The following is a 20,009-nucleotide window of genomic DNA, read 5'->3' as shown; positions in this document are numbered from 1 at the left end:
CAAAATCAGCCTTATGCCAAAGCTCCACATTTGGAAGTGGCCTATTCTGCTACCTTTCAACCTCTTCAAGTCCCAGTCAAAGGCTTTTTTTTCTTTTTTATGCATTCTTCTACAGATTGTGCCAAATTTCTGCATCAACAATGACAACTTGAATTCTCTGAGCCACCGGTGTTTGAAACTTAAAGATAATATCCGTCCTTGAAACATATCAAGGGGTCTGCTGTCCAGAAAAAACAAGCATCCTGTTAGCTAGAGATTCCAGGAACTATGCATTTCCAACTCCTCACATGCAGCACGGATAATAACTGTGCACAGAGATGTTAACTCGCTTAGAAACTATGCTAGGGGGCGGGGGGCACCTGGGTGGCTCAGTCCTTTAAGCATCCGCCTTCAGCTCAGGTCATGATCCCTGGGTACCGGGATTGAGCCCTGCATTCAGGCTCCCTGATCAGCAAGGAGCCTGCTTCTCCCTCTCCCACTGCCTGCTGCTCTCCCTACTTCTGCTCTCTCTCTCTGTCAAATAAATAAATACAATCTTTAAAAAAATATAAAAGGAAAAGGAAAGAAACTATTCTAAGGGCGGTAGTGACCTTGGTTTAAACCAGTACCTTGGTTTAAATACAGTTCCTGATTACCTTTGAGTAGTGCAATTTAAAACAAACACTTGAAGGATAGAATAGCTTTCTGGTTGGGTCCCAAAGCCACACCGAGATAAAAGGCAGTCTTATTTGTCCTGACAGGCATTCAGGCATAAGCATCTTTGAATCTGGTTAAACCAGTTCCCTGGCAGCCAAGGCATCAGCCCTGGATGTTTATACAACGGGGAGAAGCAGGGTTACCCTGCTTTTTCTGCTCTTCCCTCAAGCCTCTGTAGTTTCAGAAGCCTGAACTGTCAGGTGGGAATTGTGTAATGGAGCTGAGGCACAGACAGGCTTCGTGGAGTCAAAGGAAAAATGAACACATCTCTTTGTATACAAAGTAGCCTTGCTGCTGCTTTTTGATTTCACATGCTTTCAATTTTTAGGGCTAAAAAACCCACAGGCTGAATGAAGCAGCAGCTATGGACGGCCATGTTTGCATTTCACGGGCTGGAACCTGGCGTCAGGATTGGAAACAAATACCTTTTTTTTTTTTTTTTTTAAGATTTTGTTTATTTATTTGACAAAATCACAAGTAGGCAGAGAGGCAAGCGGGAGGGGGGGTGGAAGCAGGCTCCCCGCCAAGCCGAGAGCACCATGTGGGTCTCAATCCCAGGACCTTGAGATCATGACCTGAGCCAAAGGCAAAGGCTTTAACCCACTGAGCCATTCAGGCGCCCCAGAAACAAATACCTTTTGAGATGTCATTTCATTTATCAGAGGATCAGTTTTGGATAAATCTCTTCTATCCAGTGACCTCAGGTGCGTTTTCCTCTCAACCCCAAGTCAAGCCCATGTCACACACCATGAAAAGCTTTAAGATAGTCTTTTGATTCCAAATCTGTGGCTGATGCCCTCAGAAAGATGTTTTCAAATCCATATATTTGCATGTGCACATACTCTCTTTATGCAATAGTCCAAACCCATAAACACAGACATAGTTTTATTTCATCTAAAGCAGAAAATCCAGAAATACTGTTAATATACACAGACAGATGCTTGGATAGAAACCCAATTTATAACTACCAGAATTTATTTTTCAATATTTGATGTATTTATTTGACAGAGAGAGCGCGCAAGCAGGAAGAGCAGGAGAGGGAGAAGCAGCCTCCCAGCTGAGCCAGGAGCCTGATGTGGGGCTCCATCCCAGGACCCAGAGATCATGACCTGAGCTGGAGGCAGATGCTTAAAGGACTGAACCACCCAGGCACCCCTAACTACCAGAATTTGTACCACACCTTTCACACACACACACAAAATATATCTTAAATGTCCTTGTTACAAACCCCTGAAGTCACCATTAGCTGATATATTTCACATGTGGCCAGAAGGCTGTTTTGGGGAGATTTCAAGTTCTATCCAAGGACACAGAGATAATAAGGGGCAGAACCAGGACTTAGATACAGGTCTATTCCAATTTAAAATTCTTAGTCAAAAGAGAATTGTGGCATGCTTTCCATTTATTGAAGATAAGCGATATTAGAACATAAGTAAGTTTAGAGTATTTTGAAATGACAAAAGTCAAATCTATTGCATTACTTGGTGTTAGAATAAAAACTCTAAAGCTTAAGGATTTACTTTCTCAAAGAACTCTTTACATGGATTTTGAAACAGGCTAAAAACTTACTGAATAAAATGATTCTGATTAATAATGCAGTTTGCTTAGATAAATTCATTTTTGTTATATACTTTCACTGTTCAATCCATGAGCCCACTTAATATTTAGGGATCTTCCTATGAAAAGCACTGAATAATAGCAAAATAGCTCACAGCAAAGAATGACAGCTCACAAAAGTGAAATACAGCTTTGTTGTAAGCTAAGAATTTTATTCTTGAGATTTTAGGCTTAATGAATATCATTCATGACAATATTCTTTTGATATTGTGATAGATTAGTACATTTGCCTAATGAAAACCAACTCATCATTATCATCCATCCTTTATCATCATCATCATTGAAAAGGAGAGCTAACTTGGAAAAAGTCTTTGATAAAGAAGATGGGACAAAAATTAAGTTTTCAAAGAAATGGGGGGTATCTAACCACCGTCTGCATAGACAAGACTATTTTTTCATTTGTGAACTGAGTTCCTGCTGCCACAGCTCTCCGGATCCTTTGGGACTTCCTCTCCCACCATGATGAATTCTTCAATAAAAATGAAATCTCTTTTATCTAACCCTTGATGTAAATGCAATATGAAATGTGCAGAGTCATCTATGAAATATTCTTGTCAAAAATGTTTAACCTGAACCTAGTCAAGCTTTCAGATCTCACCTTCAGGTTATAGAAAATACAGAGGAGAGATCAAGCCAAACAGTAGGAGGAAATAATGAGATAAATTCAGAAGGGAGGATATTCCAAAAGTTACTGTTGTGGGGAAAGTGAAGGAACTGTTCTGTATTCTGTATTAGAAGATGGGACAAACAAAGACAATGAATAAAACTTGACTGGATCCCAACTCAAGGAAATTTAGCTGGAGAATTTTGTATTTGGCCAATAATTGAAGATATTTGAATGTTGTTGGTATAAGAGACAACAGACACTTGTTGATTTTCTTCAGAGAGATGGTGTTGTGGTAAATAGTATGGCTTTACTCTCTTTCTCCTTCAGTATGGTCTCTCCACGTAATTAACGTGGTGGACTCTGGGGAGTTGGATATCTTACATGGGTGACTTCCCAGGATGAGGGTGGAGGCCAAGCCCCATACTGGTAGAGCTTTACTTTCACTCCATTTTGATGTTCAAAGCAGTTGCAAGGCCAGCTCAGACTAAAAAGGAGAGGCGAACAGCACTTCCTGATGGGTGGACTAGCGCATGCTTACAAAGTGGTAAGGAACTAATGGCAACCATCTTTGGAGACAGTCTACTCTCCACCTCCAAAAAATACATCAAGTGCTGGAAACAAAAGCCACACCTCCACAGTCCAAGAGAAATCTAGACATTTGCTTCTATTAGAAATAATATGTTGAGAGCTCAAGCCAAAGGCAGTTAAGCATTTAATTTGCAAAGCATTTACTCTCTCTCCCTTGTATGCAAGGAATTTACAAGCTAAGAGGCAAAGGTAGGAAAGTGCAAGTGTAAGACACACAAAGATTAGAACGTTATTCTCTAGAAAATATTTGATTTTAGTCCTATTATCATTTTCGGGTTTTTCTTTTCTCTTTGAGCAGTCCTTGTAGTGAGAATCCAAGAGTTGAAAATATATTTTACTGATTTTTGTAGTCCTACTAGCTTTTAGAGAATTTCACATACAGAGTACCTGACAAATGTTTGTTGAATTCAATGAGTGATTTATATTTATTATACACACTATTATCCAGCCAGGAGCTGGGGTTTTAGGAAATGAAAAAGAGCCAGAGCAAATTCATGTATCTGCCAATGTTGAGAAGTGAGCCATCCTGGTTCACAACTCATTGTTCACCATGAACCCAGCAATAAGCAAGAAGGTATTTCAGTAGTCAAAATAATTATTATAAATCCAGTTGCAAAGTTTCGCATGTTAAGAAAAAAGCCTTTCAAACCTTACTTCAGAAGATCTTATGATGATCTTCCTCTTCCATTAGGCATATGACTATATATTTGGAGATAGAGCCTTTAAAGAAGTAATTAAGGGGGGCGCCTGGGTGGCTCAGTGGGTTAAGCCACTGCCTTCGGCTCAGGTCATGATCTCAGGGTCCTGGGATCAAGTCCCGCATCGGGCTCTCTGCTCAGCAGGGAGCCTGCTTCCTCCTCTCTCTCTCTGCCTGCCTCTCTGCCTACTTGTAATCTCTCTCTGTCAAATAAATAAATAAAATCTTAAAAAAAAAAAAAATTAAAAAAAAAAAAAAAAGAAGTAATTAAGGTTAAAGGAGGCCATATGAGTGGACCTAATCCAACAGGGCTGGTGTCCTTATAAGAAGAAGAAGAGAAGCACCTGGGTGGCTCATTTGGGTTAAGTGTCTGCCTTCAGCTCAGGTTATGAGTCCTGGGTTCAAGGTCCTCTCAGGAGGGAGTCTGCTCCTCCCTCTCCCTCTGCTCATCCCCTGTCCCCTCACCCCTGTTAGTGAGTGCTGTCTCACAAATAAATCAATAAAGAAGAAACCCCAGGATGAGTGCACAGAGAAAAGGCCATGTGAGGACATAAGGCTTTCCATAACCAGAGGCATGCCTCACCAGACTCCAATCCTGCCAGCACCTTTATCTTGGCCTCCCAGCCTCCAGAACTATGAGAAAATAAATTTCCACTGGTTAAGCCACTCAGTCTTGTCATGGTAGCTGGAGCACATTAATAAAGGCTGGCAAACACAGCATGCAGATCAATATGCTCCCATATGAAAGCTTATTTTATAAAAAAATGAAATAATTGAAGCATATGGAAAGTAACAGAGAATATTAAAAAAAATTCCCTACGACTCAGATTTTAACAAAGGTGGACAGTCTGTATTTGCTTCAGATCATTTAGAAATAAATTTTATACTTCACGTGTGTTTGGTGCCCTTTAGATCTGCTTCCAGACTCTCCTAGCCCTCACAACTCTTCTGAAGTTAGAAAGACCATTCTGTTTTAACAAGACTGATTTTCATTTTAGAAAAGTTTTATATAAATGGAATCTTACAGTATGCTCTGTTTCCAGCTTCTTTCAGTTAGCATAATGATTCTGAAATTCATCCAAGGTGCTGTGTGTACCAATAGACCGTTCCCTTTTGTTTTATGGACATTTTTTTTTTTTTTTGGGCATATCACCTTTTGGTGAATTTTTATTTCCAGTTTGGGGTATTACAAAAAAGGCTGCTCTGAATATTTCTATGTGGCTGTCTGTTTTTGTTTGTGCAGTAAGGATAAAGCCTGGGTGGCACGATAGGTAGATGTTTAACTACACCCATGGTTTTTATTTGCATTTCCCTGATGACAATCCTGAGCCCCTTTTCAGGTGCTCATTGGCCATTGACATATACCTTCTTTGGTGAAGGGTCTGCTTAAATCATTTGTTCATTTCTTAATTGGGTAATTTTACTTCTTGAGTAGTATAATCTCTTTATGTATTCTGGATTTCTGGATACAGCTCTTTTATTGGATATGTTTGCCAAGTATTTTCTCCCAGTTTGTGGCCGGAAATTTCATTTTCTTAAGTATGTGTTAAAGTGTACAAGTTTCTGATGAAGACCAATTTCTCAAATTTTTTCTTTTATGGTTTGTGCCATTTCTGCTCTGAGAAGTCTTCTATTAATGCAAGGTCACTAAGGTTTTCTCCTACAAGTTTCAGCTCTTGATTTAGGTCTATATATGGGGAGAAGGTGAAGGTTTGCTGTGTGTGTGTGTGTGTGTGTGTGTGTGTATGTGTGTGTGTGTGTGTGTGTGTCACATCCTGGTCACGTAACCGATTTCTGAGGGAAAGTATAGAAGGCAGAATAGCTCCCCCAAAATGCCCATGTCCTGCTCTTCAGAACTTGTGAACACGTTATATGGCCGAGGGGAGTTAAAGCTGCAGATGGAATTAAGGTTGTCTATCAGCAGGCCTTAAAATAGGGAAAAAACCTAGATCATCCGCATGGATCCAATGTAATCACAAGGGTCCTTAAAAATGCAAGGGGGGGTGTGCAGAATTCAGTGTCAGAGCTATGTGATGAGAAAAGAATTCAACCTCTTGTTGCTGCCTTTGTGGATGGGAGGAAGAGGGCTACAAGCCAAAGAATGTGTGAGGCCTCAAGAAACTGGCCATGGTAGGAAAACAGATTCTCCCCTGGAGCCTCCAGAAAGGAACGCAGTCCTGCTCACACCGTGATTTTAGCCCTAGCCCAGTGAAACATATCAGATTTCGAACCTGCAGAACTGATCTGTATTGGTTTTGAGTCACTAAAGTTCATGGTAATTTATTACAGCAGCAATAGGAAACTAATACAGATCTCTGAGACTTTTCAACAGTATGATGTTTGCTGTAGGGTTTCTGTGGATATGTTGTCTGTTTGCTCTTGTAGTCCTTCCAGTTTATGTCTGACGTGTATTTTTAACTCTAATATTTGCTCTGAGCCCTGTCAGCTCTCATCTTATTTCCTCCCGTTGCTTGCTTATCTAAACTGAGCTTTCCCAACATTGATGTTCGTCTTCTTTCTTGAGCTTCTATCATTCCTCAATTCCTTCATAATTTTTAAAAATATTAGATCAGTTTTCCTCTACTTTACGAATGTTTGGGATCTTCGCTCTCCATGCGTATGCTATACAGACCGTTATCTTTCTTTTTTAGAGCACGGTGTTAAGATGTGGTTGTGTTTAAGAAGGATTTCCCTGTCTTTTTAGAAGATTCCTGTGTAGGAGGTGAGGTGGGGCAGGATAGTTTCCTAATTTTGTGGTCTGAGGGTTCTCCCTGCAGTTACTGTGCAGAGGGAGGACATGGTTTTCTGTGTACCGCGTTAGTACTTTCTATATTCGGTCTCACTGCATCCCCTCTTCAAACAGTGTCAGAACCTTCTCTCCTATACACCCCCCCCCCCAATTTCCCTCCCTTGCCAATCTGTGCTCTACACCTGATCATTTCCCTCAGGGCAGTTGCATGTGCTCTTCTGGGCTACTGCTGGGACCTCTGCAGAGTGGGTTGCCCTAGCACCCTCAGACCTTTCTGTGGGCTCCTATTCCTAGCTGCCAACTGAATGCTGAATAGCCCTGTTCTGACTGTGGTTTTGGAGCCAGACACTAAAAGTCCCCTTGCTTTGCTTCTGCTTACTCTTCGAAAGCCGTTCTTCCCAAGTGATCTTACTGCGACTGATGGTTTCAGCCCAAACTGCTCAGATTCTGGGATTCACAGGGTTACCTCTCAACCATCTAATTTTAGCAAAGATGGTTATTTTATTTTAGTTTTTTTTCTATAAGATAGCACACCTGGGGGTTCGGGGAGAGGAAAAAACCACTCGCTGCTGCTACCATCGTATCTCCTAAAACTGATTTTTTATTTTTAAATGATTTGTATTTTTCTATTTATATTATAATGCCCAGGATAGGGCGACAATGCCACAACAATACATAAATTCCAGACTTTGGAGACGCAAAAGAAACACTTATTCCTTGCTCACATCACAGTCCACACAGCATGCTCCCCTGGAAGTCTCCCAAGCTGTGACCAACAGGCCTCGGCTGCCTGCATTCTGCCAATTCTTTGTATACACGCAAACAAGAAGAGAAGAGAGTGGTCAATCATGACCACTGCAGGGGAGGGCAGTGAGTTTTATTGCCAGGTCCGGAAGTCACATCGATCACTTGTCCCCACATCTCACTGGCCAGCACTCAGTCATGACAGACGAGCCATGACAGAGGCTGGCAGAGGTAGAGCGACCACAACTCTGTACCATTGCCCAAGCAACTCTGGGAGCAAAAACAGACTGTAAAACGTAAGACCTTATCTCTTCATGCGTCTGTAAAAGGATTTCAGATGTAATGTGATAAAAGAACACTTGCTGTTTTTAATAAGGTTTTAATTCCATCAGTACAGAACTTTAAATAAAAAAAAAATTGTGACTCAAACTGTTTTCAAGTCTGCAAAAAACCTACCACAGGTTTTCCACAGCTGCCAATTGCTGACAAATTTGGGGGAGAATAAGAAAGCATATAATTAAACAAAAGCAAAATGTCTCCAATTATAAAGGTTCCACTTAAATAAGGCTTTTGAAATTTTAAAGAATTAAATTATACCACTAATATACAGGGGAAATGATGGTTTGATGTCATTTATAAACATAAATGTGTTCACAAACATTCTAAATATTCAATATATATACTTTAGGAGAACCGTGACCTTAAGACAATGATTTTTATTACTTTTAGTCTACTAAGTTTGACACTATAAATATACTCACTGAAAAATTTAACACAGTATTTAAATAAGAATCAATTTCATGAAAATTTACAAAATATAACCAATATATTCTGACTTATGATCATATCTTAAATATTTCAACTTTACTCTTCTAGCCTGGGTCAAGCCATTTAAAAAATAGTTCCACACTATTTTTAACTTCAGGATATAAAACAGTAGGAATTTACTAAGTTTTCCATTATAAAAATTAATAGAGCAATTCTCAAAATACCAAAAAAACTGTTTTACAAAAGCAGTACCCACATCATAACAACTTATTTCTTTTAGAACACATCTTCAAAAGGCACATTTTAATTACAAGTATTTATCTAAAGATGGTAGCTGCATTTTGAATTTCCAGTCAATTTCCCATGCTCTCAGCATGAAGATGGCGGAAGTTCGGGGGAGGCAGAAGAACACAGGTGTCCAGTGGGGCTGTACTGAAGGCGGCAGTGTTCTCACTTGCCGCATCCATGGAGACCGGGAGAAAGGTGAAGGAAGAGGGATCTGCAGACCTGTCTTCTGTCCTAATTATCCTTCATGAAATACTTTTTACCAAAAATACTTAATTAAAAAAGAAAAAATTACAAGACAGAGAGCTAAAAAACCAAAAGGCCCAGACCACAAATGCCAGGTTAGTCTGAGTGGTGATGTTACTTGTTTGGGCCTAAAGGAAAAGAATGAAGCTTCTAGTTCCTTGCAATCACATCTTCATACTCGGCTTGTCTCAATTTAAATCACTTGGTGAGTTAAAGGTGCTACAAAGTCCTACAAAGTCCTAGGATGTCTGGCATATTAATTTTCAAAATCAAATTATAAATGACTTCATGGTTATCTCTGTCACGTTCCCCTTTACTTAGGGCTGATATTCTAAAGTTGACCGTTCATTATAATAACATGGTGATTTCAAGTACTCTACAATATGACTGTTATTTTTAAGGACTTATGCCCTAGGACCCCAAAATGCAATCCAATATATACTTTGGGGTTTGGTTTACTTTTCGGTAAAGTTAATACTAACTGAACTACTAAACTGAGTAAGATCAGTACTCTAAAGTACTAATAGATTAAGTATTTGATCCCATGCAAGAAACAAAAGGGACTTCTAATGCTATTTTGGAATTTCAAAATATTAGAGATCTGCCTTAATTTCCTCTTAGTCCCCTCCAGTCTCAGCTGAGTGTTTCCATTTTTTTTCTAAAGGGAGAATATCTTTAGATTTGTTTCCTTACTATTATAAAATAATTGACCAAAAATATTCTGAAGTACAGAAAATAAAATGGTCACCTTCTACTCAACCAAAATATAACTTTCTGGTCCCTAATAGCAATGGTCACTTTAGGAACACTTATTCAAGTTCTAAAATAGCAGCTTTTTCAATTAAGGCAACATTGCTCTATTCTTACCTGTTTTTTCTATTAACCACTTATTAAAACTCACAAGAGCAGTTTCACCCTCACAGGCCTTTTATAATGTAAGAAGAGTGAACATGAACATCCTTCTCAATGTTTAAAAAGAATATAAAAAGTTATTCAAAGTTAACAAATACCTTACTTTTCTACTTGGATTCTAAAGTAATTACAGTCATTTCAGAATATGTAAACCAAGAAATTACCTTTTAAACTAACATCAACAACATAAAATACAATTTTTCTACAAAAATACAATATAGGCGACCTATCACTTCTTCCCTGAAATAGAAATTTAATATTTGGACAAAAAAGCTGTAAACTTTTGATTACATTCAAAAGATAACCTTTTAAAGACTTACATTATTTGAGGTTTTGGCAATGGGAGCTCTTAACAGATTTGCATTACTGTATTGTTTTAACAACATAATAATGTCGAACGGTTTGCTTCTTTTACTCTTACATCTGCTACCAGGAGGAAAAGAATGGCTTCCTGCAGTGGACAGTCTGGGTGAAAGAACTGCTCGAATGGACAATCCGACCGTGATTTCTACCTTGACTGCGTTCCACATTCACACAGGGCATTTGTACGAGCTGAACAGGACTCTTCCCGTCCTTCAGTGCCTGAGTAAGATTTAAGATCTGTGGAAAGAGATATTTTCACTAGTTCATAAGACAAAAACCTTCATTCAGTTCACTGACATTATTTTAACCATTTATTCATAACTAGAGTTTTTATTCCATCCCATATTTCAGCCCAACAGACTGAATAAAGTACATGGTTTCACATTCTCCATATGACATAGAAGCTAAACGTAGACTGGTCCAAGTTGTCTCCTTTTTCCACAATTAGGCTATTGTTGATAGTGCTGCTATAAACATCAGGGTGCATGTAACCCTTCAAACCCTTCAAGTCATGCATTTTTGTATTCTTTGTGTAAATACCTAGGAGTGCAATTGCTGGATCATAGCATAGTTCTATTTTTAACTTTTTAAGGATCCTCCATACTGTTTTCCAGAGTGGCTGCACTGGTTTGCATTCCCACCAGCAGTGTATGGCCACCACTGATGAATGGGTAAAGAAGATGTGGAATATATACATACAGAAGAGTATTACTCAGCCATAAGAAAAAATGGAATCTTGCCACTTGCAAAGATGTGGATGGAGCTAGAGAGCATTATGCTAAGTGAAATAAGTCAGAGAAAGACAACATGTAATTTCACTCAAAAGTAGAATGTAAGAAATTTCACTCATATGTAGAATTTAAGAAATAAGTGATCATAGGCGAAAAGGAGAGAGGCAAACCAAGAAACAGACTCTTAACTATAGAGAACAAACTGATAGTTACCAGAGGGGAAGTGGAGGGTGATGAGGGAAACAGGTGATGGGATTAAGGAGTGAACTTGTGATGTGTTATATGGAAGTGCCGAATCACTCAGCTGTACACCTAAAACTAATATTACACTGTATGTTAAGTGGAATTTAATAGAAACTTTAAAAAAGTCTGCTTTTAACTACATACTTGCCTTCATAAACTCATTCAGAAACAAAAAAATTATTGCATGCCTACTACGTGCTAGGCTTTAAGTGCTGGGGCCATATCAGTAAAAAACAAACAAAACCCCTGCTTCCATAGAGCTTACATTTTAGCAGGGAGAGGAGTCAATAAGCACAAATCACTAAATGATTCCAAGCATTACAGGGTAAAAGTGCGATGGAAAAGCATGATGAAAGCCAAGGGAGTTAAAAATTTAGGGAAGCTAGCCATTTAAAATAAAGTTTCATTTAAGAGTTTATACTCTTATATGGAAAAAATTAAACTAGGAAGATTAAAATATATTACATTCCATGTTTAAACATACTCTCAGAATTGCTACTTGAGCACATAAATAAGGTATAAAACTTAATGCAGAGCTTACAGCCTATTCTACTCTGTTCAGATAAAATAAAATTTTAATAATTCATTTTCTTTTTTTCTGCATATCAGATAAAAAACTCCCCTTTGTTATATACTTTAGAAACAAAGATGCTCCTTCGGGTATTTGAAAATATCTAATATATGGATAGTATACATTTTAGTGGTTCTTGTAAAGATTATTTAATGGTGATAGCATAAAGGTTTCAACATAAAGCCATACTAATAAATAAAATTCAAATACTTGGAATAGAATAAAACTGGATGGTTTAGATTCTAGAAAATCTGAAGTATTTAACAACTCAGGAAAATAAATCTTTACTATCTACAGTAGTTACTCATTGTATTTATGTTTTAGGATCCCTTTTAAGTTCTTGCCTTAAAATCTTCTAGGCTGGCTATACTTGGATAATTCACAAAAAGTGTGAATTCACAAAATTCACACTTATAAGCATTGTCTTTATCACGAAAATAAAAACCAGCATGGCTGAGGAATGAAATGTTCTGGTTAATTTCTTCTTCTGGTTTTTTAAAAATTGAATTCTAAAAATGTTATTCTAAATACACTAATTTTTTTTAAAGATTTTATTTATTATTTATTTGAGAGAGAGAGCATGAGAGGGGAGAAGGTCAGAGGGAGAAGCAGACTCCGCAAGGAGCTGGGAGCCGGATGTGGGACTCCATCCTGACACTCCAGGATCATGACCTGAGCTGAAGGCAGCCGCCTAATCAACTGAGCCACCCAGGTGCCCCTAAATACACTAATTTAAGTAGTATCTAGTATTTTCCTGACTCTGAAGACCTGATTGTTATAGAGCATCTGGAAAACAGAATGGTATAAAGAAAATGAAAGCCATTCTACAAGCTTAACAATCTTTAAACACATAATAGCAAAAATCACTCAGTCCTAAAGCTATCCTAAATATTAATGATTCTTTGAAAGTTGAGAAGACACTTGATGATCTAGCATTTATTTATTAAAGAAACATCTACAGAGCATGTACTGTGTTGGGGCAGAGAGAAGACTATACAGGAGAAAAAAAAACACACTGAAGTATACATATTCTAGAAACACACATTACACATATTCTAGAAACAGCCATATGAACAAATAACTGGAATGAAAAGCGATGAACAACAAAGGACCCTATACTGACTTAAAATCTGATTCCCTCCCTAACATATCACCCATTTTTTCATTTGAGAGAACAAACAAATCTATTGTTGTGTATTTAAATCAGAGAAGACTATTTTTAGAAATAGCCTAAACACTGCAGGCAAGGAGAAACACTCTAGTCTCCATGGATGCCACATTTGAGAACTGGGTAGGGATGCGGTGGTTAGGCCAAAGGCAGGTTATATACACTCACAAACTTCCACATACAGACTTTGTTCTCTCTTAGACTAGTTCACTGGTCCTCAAACTTTACTAATTTACTTTAGGACATAAAGTAGTATCTAACTTTTCAGACATCCTTTTTAAAAAAAACCGCTAAAACCAAAAAGAAAGATACACACACACACACACACACACACATACATATGCATATATAAATAAATATACATATATACATACATATGTAATCATGTACATGGTCAGGATACCTTATTCTTTTTCGCTATCAGAAAGACAAAACCAAATTAAAATTTTTTTAAAAAGCAAAATCAAATTAAAACATATAATCGAGGCATCATTTATCTTTTTCTTCCCCCAGATCTTGAGTTTGTCATTTTTTATCTTATTGCATTTGTGAATGAGACAGGATCTGAGTAAGTAAACCTAAAATAGCAGATAGCCTCTGGTCTAACTTTGTGACAGACTTCAGAACTGGAATGTCTCCGTATCTTTCCAGACAAATATTTTAAAATTTATATTTAAATCCCTCAGGTACTTTAATCTACAATTAAAACTGACACAATTATTTACAGCTTTCCCTTAAAAAGAATTCCTATGATAAGATATATCTTTAGGGATAAGAGAATTCTTGAAGATGGAGCATACTAATAAATCAATTTTGTTTCAAGCAAAAGGGTTAACTTAGGGCATAATTATCTATGCCAGAAAATTTAGTTCAACTATAGTTTGGGATGGTAACTCTTCAATATAATTATAGTCACTGATCACCAGAGCCCTTCATACATGCCTGCATTACCTACTTCACCTCCCTCCAAAGCTCCCTGGCTTCAGCCGCCTCATCTGCTGAGCAAATCTGCACCTCACTGTCCAGCCTCACCTTTTGCAGTCGTCCTTAATCTTTGTTTGGGTTGGAGACTCCTTTTGCTGATACATAAATCCTACTGCCTACCCCCACCCCAAAATGCACATATAAACAGAATTTAGCACAAGTTCAGGGAGTTCACAAAAGCAACACTGGAGGTGCCCTCTCCAGAAATATTAGTCTCATCACAACGTTTCTGAATGGTAATTTCTCAGGGCTCCAAACCCTTCCACATGGAATCTGTATTCTGGCACTGACGGCCTACAAGATCTAGCTGTGGCCTATTTTTCCAGGCATTTCGCTTACTATTTAAAACTTATGATTCCAGCAAAGGACCACATAAATACAATGGAGCACAGAGAGGTATAATAATCCATCTCTTTTCCATGACTCCTGGCCTCCTTCTCATAGCTCATGCTCTAGGAAAGAAGGAACTGGGTTTTGCTCATGGTTTTATTTCTATCACTAGAACACTTTCTGGCAATAAATATTTGGTGAATCAACGCTTATCTAATTTAATTATATGTATTTGTTAAAGTTACACTTCTTTGCCCCAGGTATGCAGCATATAGCTACCTTAAATTAACTGCATACTTTAGGAAGAAAAAGACAGTGTTTACAATAATTTGTTTGTAATATTTACAAAATTATTTACAATAATTTATTTTAATGTCAAGTCTTCCTTTTGGAATCTAAATAGTACTAAGAGAGTGTGGAAGGACCAGACATTGTCGGTAGGTCAGCCAGCCTGCAGGTCCACACCAGCAGACCCAACACCTTGTATCTCTAAGTAAAGAAGATATAAAGGATGACAGGACTGAGTTACAATTAGTACTTTTATGCCTCAGTCACTGCTCAGCTTTGGTGACATGGTGATTCACTGACTGCTCCGGGAAAGGCCAAACACATTCTGTGAGAAAAATCAACATGCGACAGAACCTGGTACTGAAACAGCCAAGCAAGTAGATTTGAGGAGGAAAAATACAGTAACACTCAGGAAAAGAGTTATCAAAATGAGGACAAAGAATTCAAAGGAGAGGGAAACTGGCTAACAAACGATATACAAAAAGTTCAAAAAATAATTAATTTAGAACAAGAGGAAAGCCACTATTGAAATCCATTTCATTTTTAATCATATGCGCTATTTTGGTTCAGCATAAAAGAACTGCATCTTTGGGTCACCATGGAGAAAAAAGTTAACAACTGTTTCAAAGAAAGATTTTTTTCTTAATGAAAAAGATCACAATAATATTAACTTACCTGACCTCTCATCACAGACATCTGACTTTCAAAAGTGGCTTTGTTAAATTTTCTGTCAATCTTTCATGGAATAGGAAGAAAAAAAACAACCCATGTTATTATAATTTCAAAAATCAAGATCTTTGAAACATATATTGGAAAACAAGTGAACTCTTCAACTTAGCATGTAAGGCCATTTCGAAGCCTTCTTAATAGTTAAAAGGACAACGTTTAAAGAGTGTTTTTACTTGATTTATTTTTGGATGACTCTAGAATGACAATAATAGTTTATTTATACCCCAACTGGATCCAAAAGGATTTAAAATGACCTTCCAGCCAATGGGTTTAGGCTTTTTTGAGCGATTAAATCATAGCAGCTCACTAAGCGTTTATTATAAATAATACTTTTGTAAAACCTCAACTTTTGAAGAGAACTTGTCAAGTTTTAATATAGTCTCAGAGAACCCTCAAAATCAGTGTTAGCCTCACAAATTTATGCTCCTGTAAAGTAAAACTGTTAATTCCTTCTTAAGTTAGGTTCTATTGCAAGTAGTGATACCAGAAGCACTAAACTGCAAATTAGGTCTATTAAGAAAATCTCTTCTATTATAAGATTTCATTTTCTGCAATAAGTGACTAAAAATTCATTTACCTTAAAAAGTTCATGAAGATCTTCACATAAATCTTGCACAAAGTTCATGTCAGAAATATATGGTAGAATTAAGTTTCTTGTTTCTTCAGAAAAAGGAACTTTTGCCTGAGGGAGCCAAGCCCAGTGAAATGGATCTAACAAAAGAGAGAAAGAAAGAGAGGAAGAAGTTATCAGAGAATGATCATCCCAATTCCAAGTCTGGACAGTCAATTTAGATGGTAAAGCACAATCTCTTCTTGGCCTTTCAGCTAAGATCAAGTGCAGATGTAAAGCACAGGAAGGTATTACTGGAACGAATCAGGTTCCTGACTTTTAAATAGTAAAGAGTAGGAATTTCAATAATGGGCCTATCTCAAACAGCCCTACATCAAGAACTATATCTGAATCTCTGGTTCCTGAGTTTGGAAATTACGGGACACACATAATTTGTTCACAGCCCCAGACCAAATGCCATCGCTGACGTTTCCCTGACCTTTTCGTAACAAATCATCAGGAATTGACCATGTGCATAAACATACGATGTTCCAAAATTTTAAATCATTAGTAGGTAATCAGGTAACTGGCTTTAAGGGATCAAAGATCTAATATTCCAGGCTAATTCTAGTTTTCTCTGAGAAGACCATTCAATCTACATAGTACTAGGATCAGAAAGATTTGTAAAGTAGTAGAATCTTCTAAAGTAGGGGCATATTCAGATTCCTGAAAGAAAGTGTAAGGCTTATGACAATATGATCGCCCACAGAACCACTGTGGTTTCATCCAATGACAACCTCCAGCTTTGATGGCTCCTACCATTTAGAAAGCCCTAAGAAAAAAAATCTATCTAGAGTCATTCCTTCTTAACTTCTTTTTTACTATTTGCTTGTGCACTGTGGGAAGTACACTATCCATTCCAAAGAAAGCCTTTCCTCTAGCCCACATCTCCCTGAAGCTGTATCTAATTTCCTTTTCACTTTTTCCTGACCAATCCACACAAAAGTCCTTATTCCATGCCTGCCTTTACTTCCAATCCCTATCCCTCAGTTCAAACTCTCTCACCTAGGGGTAACTGGGTGGCTTAGTCCATTGAGCATCTGACTCTCAAATGCAGCGCAGTTCATGATCTCAGGGCTGGGGGATTGAATCCTACATCTCCGCACTCAGTGCAGAGTCTGCTGAGATTCTTTCTCCCTCTCCCTCTGCCTCTCTCCAGCTAAGTACACTCTTTACCTAAATAAAAAAACAAAACAAACAAAAAACCTCTCCCCTAAGACCACCAGTCATTTCATAAGAGTCTCTCCAAAGGCCCATTTGTGCTCATGCTACTTAATGTCTCCATAGCAAGTAGTGCTATTCTTGATCATCTCCTTCCATAAAATCCTCTCCTGTGTGGCTTTGGAAACACTGCTCTCACAAAGCGTACCTTCTTCTATCTTTTAAGCTACTTCTCTGGTTTGCTGGCTTTTCCTCTTGTATTCAATGCCACCACTCCCCCCTTTCTCTCCTTCATTTGTTAAACATCCATGAAACATTTACTGAGTATTTGTGTACCTCGCATTGTCCTAGTGATGGTATTTGTTTACCATGATTTCCCTGGACAATAACGACATGGCTTCTGCTACCAAGGTGACAGTTTAAAACCTATATCCTCAACACAAATTCCTCTTTCAAATTTCAGATTCTTAATTCTTATCAGTATATTTAGCAGAGTTTCCCAAGTGTATCATAGGAACCTTAAACTTAACACTTTAAGATAAATTTGCATATAAATTCCAAACTATTAGAGGGAAAAAAAAAACAATGAAACAAAGACATCTTAAGTCAGTTCAACAAAGGATAGGAAAGGGAAAAAAAACAAACAAACAAGTGGAATTTACAGTCAATAGAAAAAAATAAGATGGCAGGAAAAGTTCAAACACATCAGTAATTTATTGAGACTTTAACTAGAGTTAAATGTACCTATTAAAAGAATCTCAGATTGGTAAAAAAAAAAAAAAAAAATCCAGTTAAGTGTTGTTTATAAATCATATACTTAAAACAAAATGATGGAAGCAAAAAATAGAAGTATAAAATAATACCAGGTAAATGCTAATAAAAAGAAATGAGGTATAGCAATGTTACAACAGGTAAAATAAGAAAAGTAAGAAACACTGAGAGGGATAAAGTGGGATATATTTCACACCCATAAAACAAGCCACCACCAAGATAAAATGCTAAGCCTTTATGTACATGAAATACACTGCAAAAAGGGTATAGAATGCAGTAAGAAATTGCCAGAATCAATCACAGTGAACTTCAACTTTAACTCTCAAAAATTAACAGATCAAAAAAAATTATGACTTGGCTAACAACTAATAAACTTTAATTAATAGACAGATGCAGAACTTGTCCAAATGCATTCTTTTCAAGTACCTTCAAACTGACCATCTACAAGATTATAAAGGAATTACGAACAAATTTCAAACAGAATTCACGCAGCCACATTCACAGATCACAAAGCAATAAAACTCGATAACAACGGGTAGTTCTTTTTTTTAAATCAACTGGCATAGAAAATTTAAAACCAAACAAAATCATCCTAAGTTACTCACGTCAAAGGGTAAATCTGATAGCAAGAATATACAGAGCAAAACAACAGAACAGCCCCTATCTAATCTGTGGCTTAATCAAAAGGATGCCTAGAGAAAAATATATAGGCAAGCAAAATGGGATGAATACAATAGAAGAAAAGAATAATGATGGAAAACACAAATCAATGAGAAAAAAAGCAAAGAAACATAATGAAAAACTGACCAACACAAACCAATTATCTTAAAAAAAAAAGCAAAAAATAAAGGTAATAATAAATAAATAATAATATATTTATATAAATATATTATATATATATAAATAAATAATAATAAGTAAATAATAAATAAAGGTAAAAAGGCCAATGCTTTATAATAGACAAGTCTGTGACAAGCTTAATGATTAAAAAAAAAAAAAGCCCACTAATAAACAGTAGGTATTTAAAAAAGCATAGTCATAGATACAGAGATTACCTATTATTTATTTTTAAAGTAAGCTCCACACCCAAAGTGGAGCCCAGTGCAGGGCTCAAACTCACAATGCTAGTATCAAAATCTGAGCTGAGATCAAGAGTTGGATGTTTAATCAACTCAGCCACCCAAGTGCTCTAATATGAGATTATTTTAAAAATATATTACATATATTTCAAATAACAAAAAAATTTAAAAACTAGTACAATTCCTATATTTTGAATAATCTAATTATTCTTAAATTTTTACAAAACATGTTTTACTTATCCCTGTTCTCCCTCCCCCTAAATATTTTAAGGCAAATTAGATATCATTTCCTTTCATCCCTTAATACTTCACATGCATAGAGGGGATTTTATTTTTAATTGTAAGAGAATTCTATAAAAAACTTTGAACTCATAAATCTAGATCTCAAGATGTCATGAACAATTTTAAGGAAAATAAAAATGTCTTAAACTAGCTCAAGAAGATGTAGCAAACCAGCCCTTTAACCACAAAAGAGACTGGTCAGGTAGGTAAAACAATAGTCACTTACTAGGAAGGCAGAAGGCAGGGAGGTAGGCCTAAACTGTTTTGTAAGTGAATGCTACCCAAAACACTAAAGTTAAAGTCCATCCAAATATTAAAAAAGATGATGCTCAGGTTGTAAACATGTAAAAAGTTATTCTATAAGACTAACATAAGCCAAAAAACCAAAACCAGACCCAGTCATTCAAAGCTAAGTAAACAATACAAGGCGAGACCCTTGCAGTACACGTCTCTCCATCCCCAGCCTCTAGAACAGAGAGCCCCAATCAATGGTTATCCTTCACCCAGGTTTTCTTCTCCTTTTTTGATATCAATAAGTTTTGCTGCCTTCCTATTCTGGAATAGGGTAGTTATAGAATCCATAGGTGGTTCTAAATACTCACATGCTCTCCATTCATCAGGATGCTTAAAGGGAAATGCCAGACCATTATCAATTGCAGCTATTTTAATAAGTGATTCTTTATCATCAATCCAATCCGTTTCCTAAAGATGAAAAAGATGGTCTACTGATAAGTTTTTTTGAATATTTCCAAAAGGTCAAGCATTAAATTAATTTAAAAAAATTACTGAG

The 20,009-nt window shown here is 37.0% G+C and overlaps 1 protein-coding gene across 2 annotated transcripts in view; it reads right to left on the bottom strand.

The window, feature by feature from the left end:
- Nucleotides 1-8,061: 8,061 nt before the first annotated feature.
- The window catches only part of PI4K2B (phosphatidylinositol 4-kinase type 2 beta), a 30,079-nt gene continuing 18,131 nt past the window's right edge, over nt 8,062-20,009 (bottom strand). For both annotated transcript variants that reach the window (XM_059381899.1, XM_059381909.1), the window contains exons 7-10: nt 19,822-19,921; nt 15,894-16,027; nt 15,263-15,322; nt 8,062-10,509 (exon numbers count right to left, since the gene is read on the bottom strand). In XM_059381899.1, coding sequence (XP_059237882.1) covers nt 10,336-10,509; nt 15,263-15,322; nt 15,894-16,027; nt 19,822-19,921 — 468 coding nt within the window. In that variant the 3' untranslated portion in view covers nt 8,062-10,335. The remainder of the gene's footprint in view (nt 10,510-15,262; nt 15,323-15,893; nt 16,028-19,821; nt 19,922-20,009) is intronic.

This window comes from Mustela nigripes, chromosome 1 (assembly GCF_022355385.1).
Source record: "Mustela nigripes isolate SB6536 chromosome 1, MUSNIG.SB6536, whole genome shotgun sequence".
NCBI lineage: Eukaryota > Metazoa > Chordata > Mammalia > Carnivora > Mustelidae > Mustela > Mustela nigripes.
Note: the sequence above shows the minus strand (reverse complement) of the source record. Positions and strands in the feature narration are given on the sequence as shown.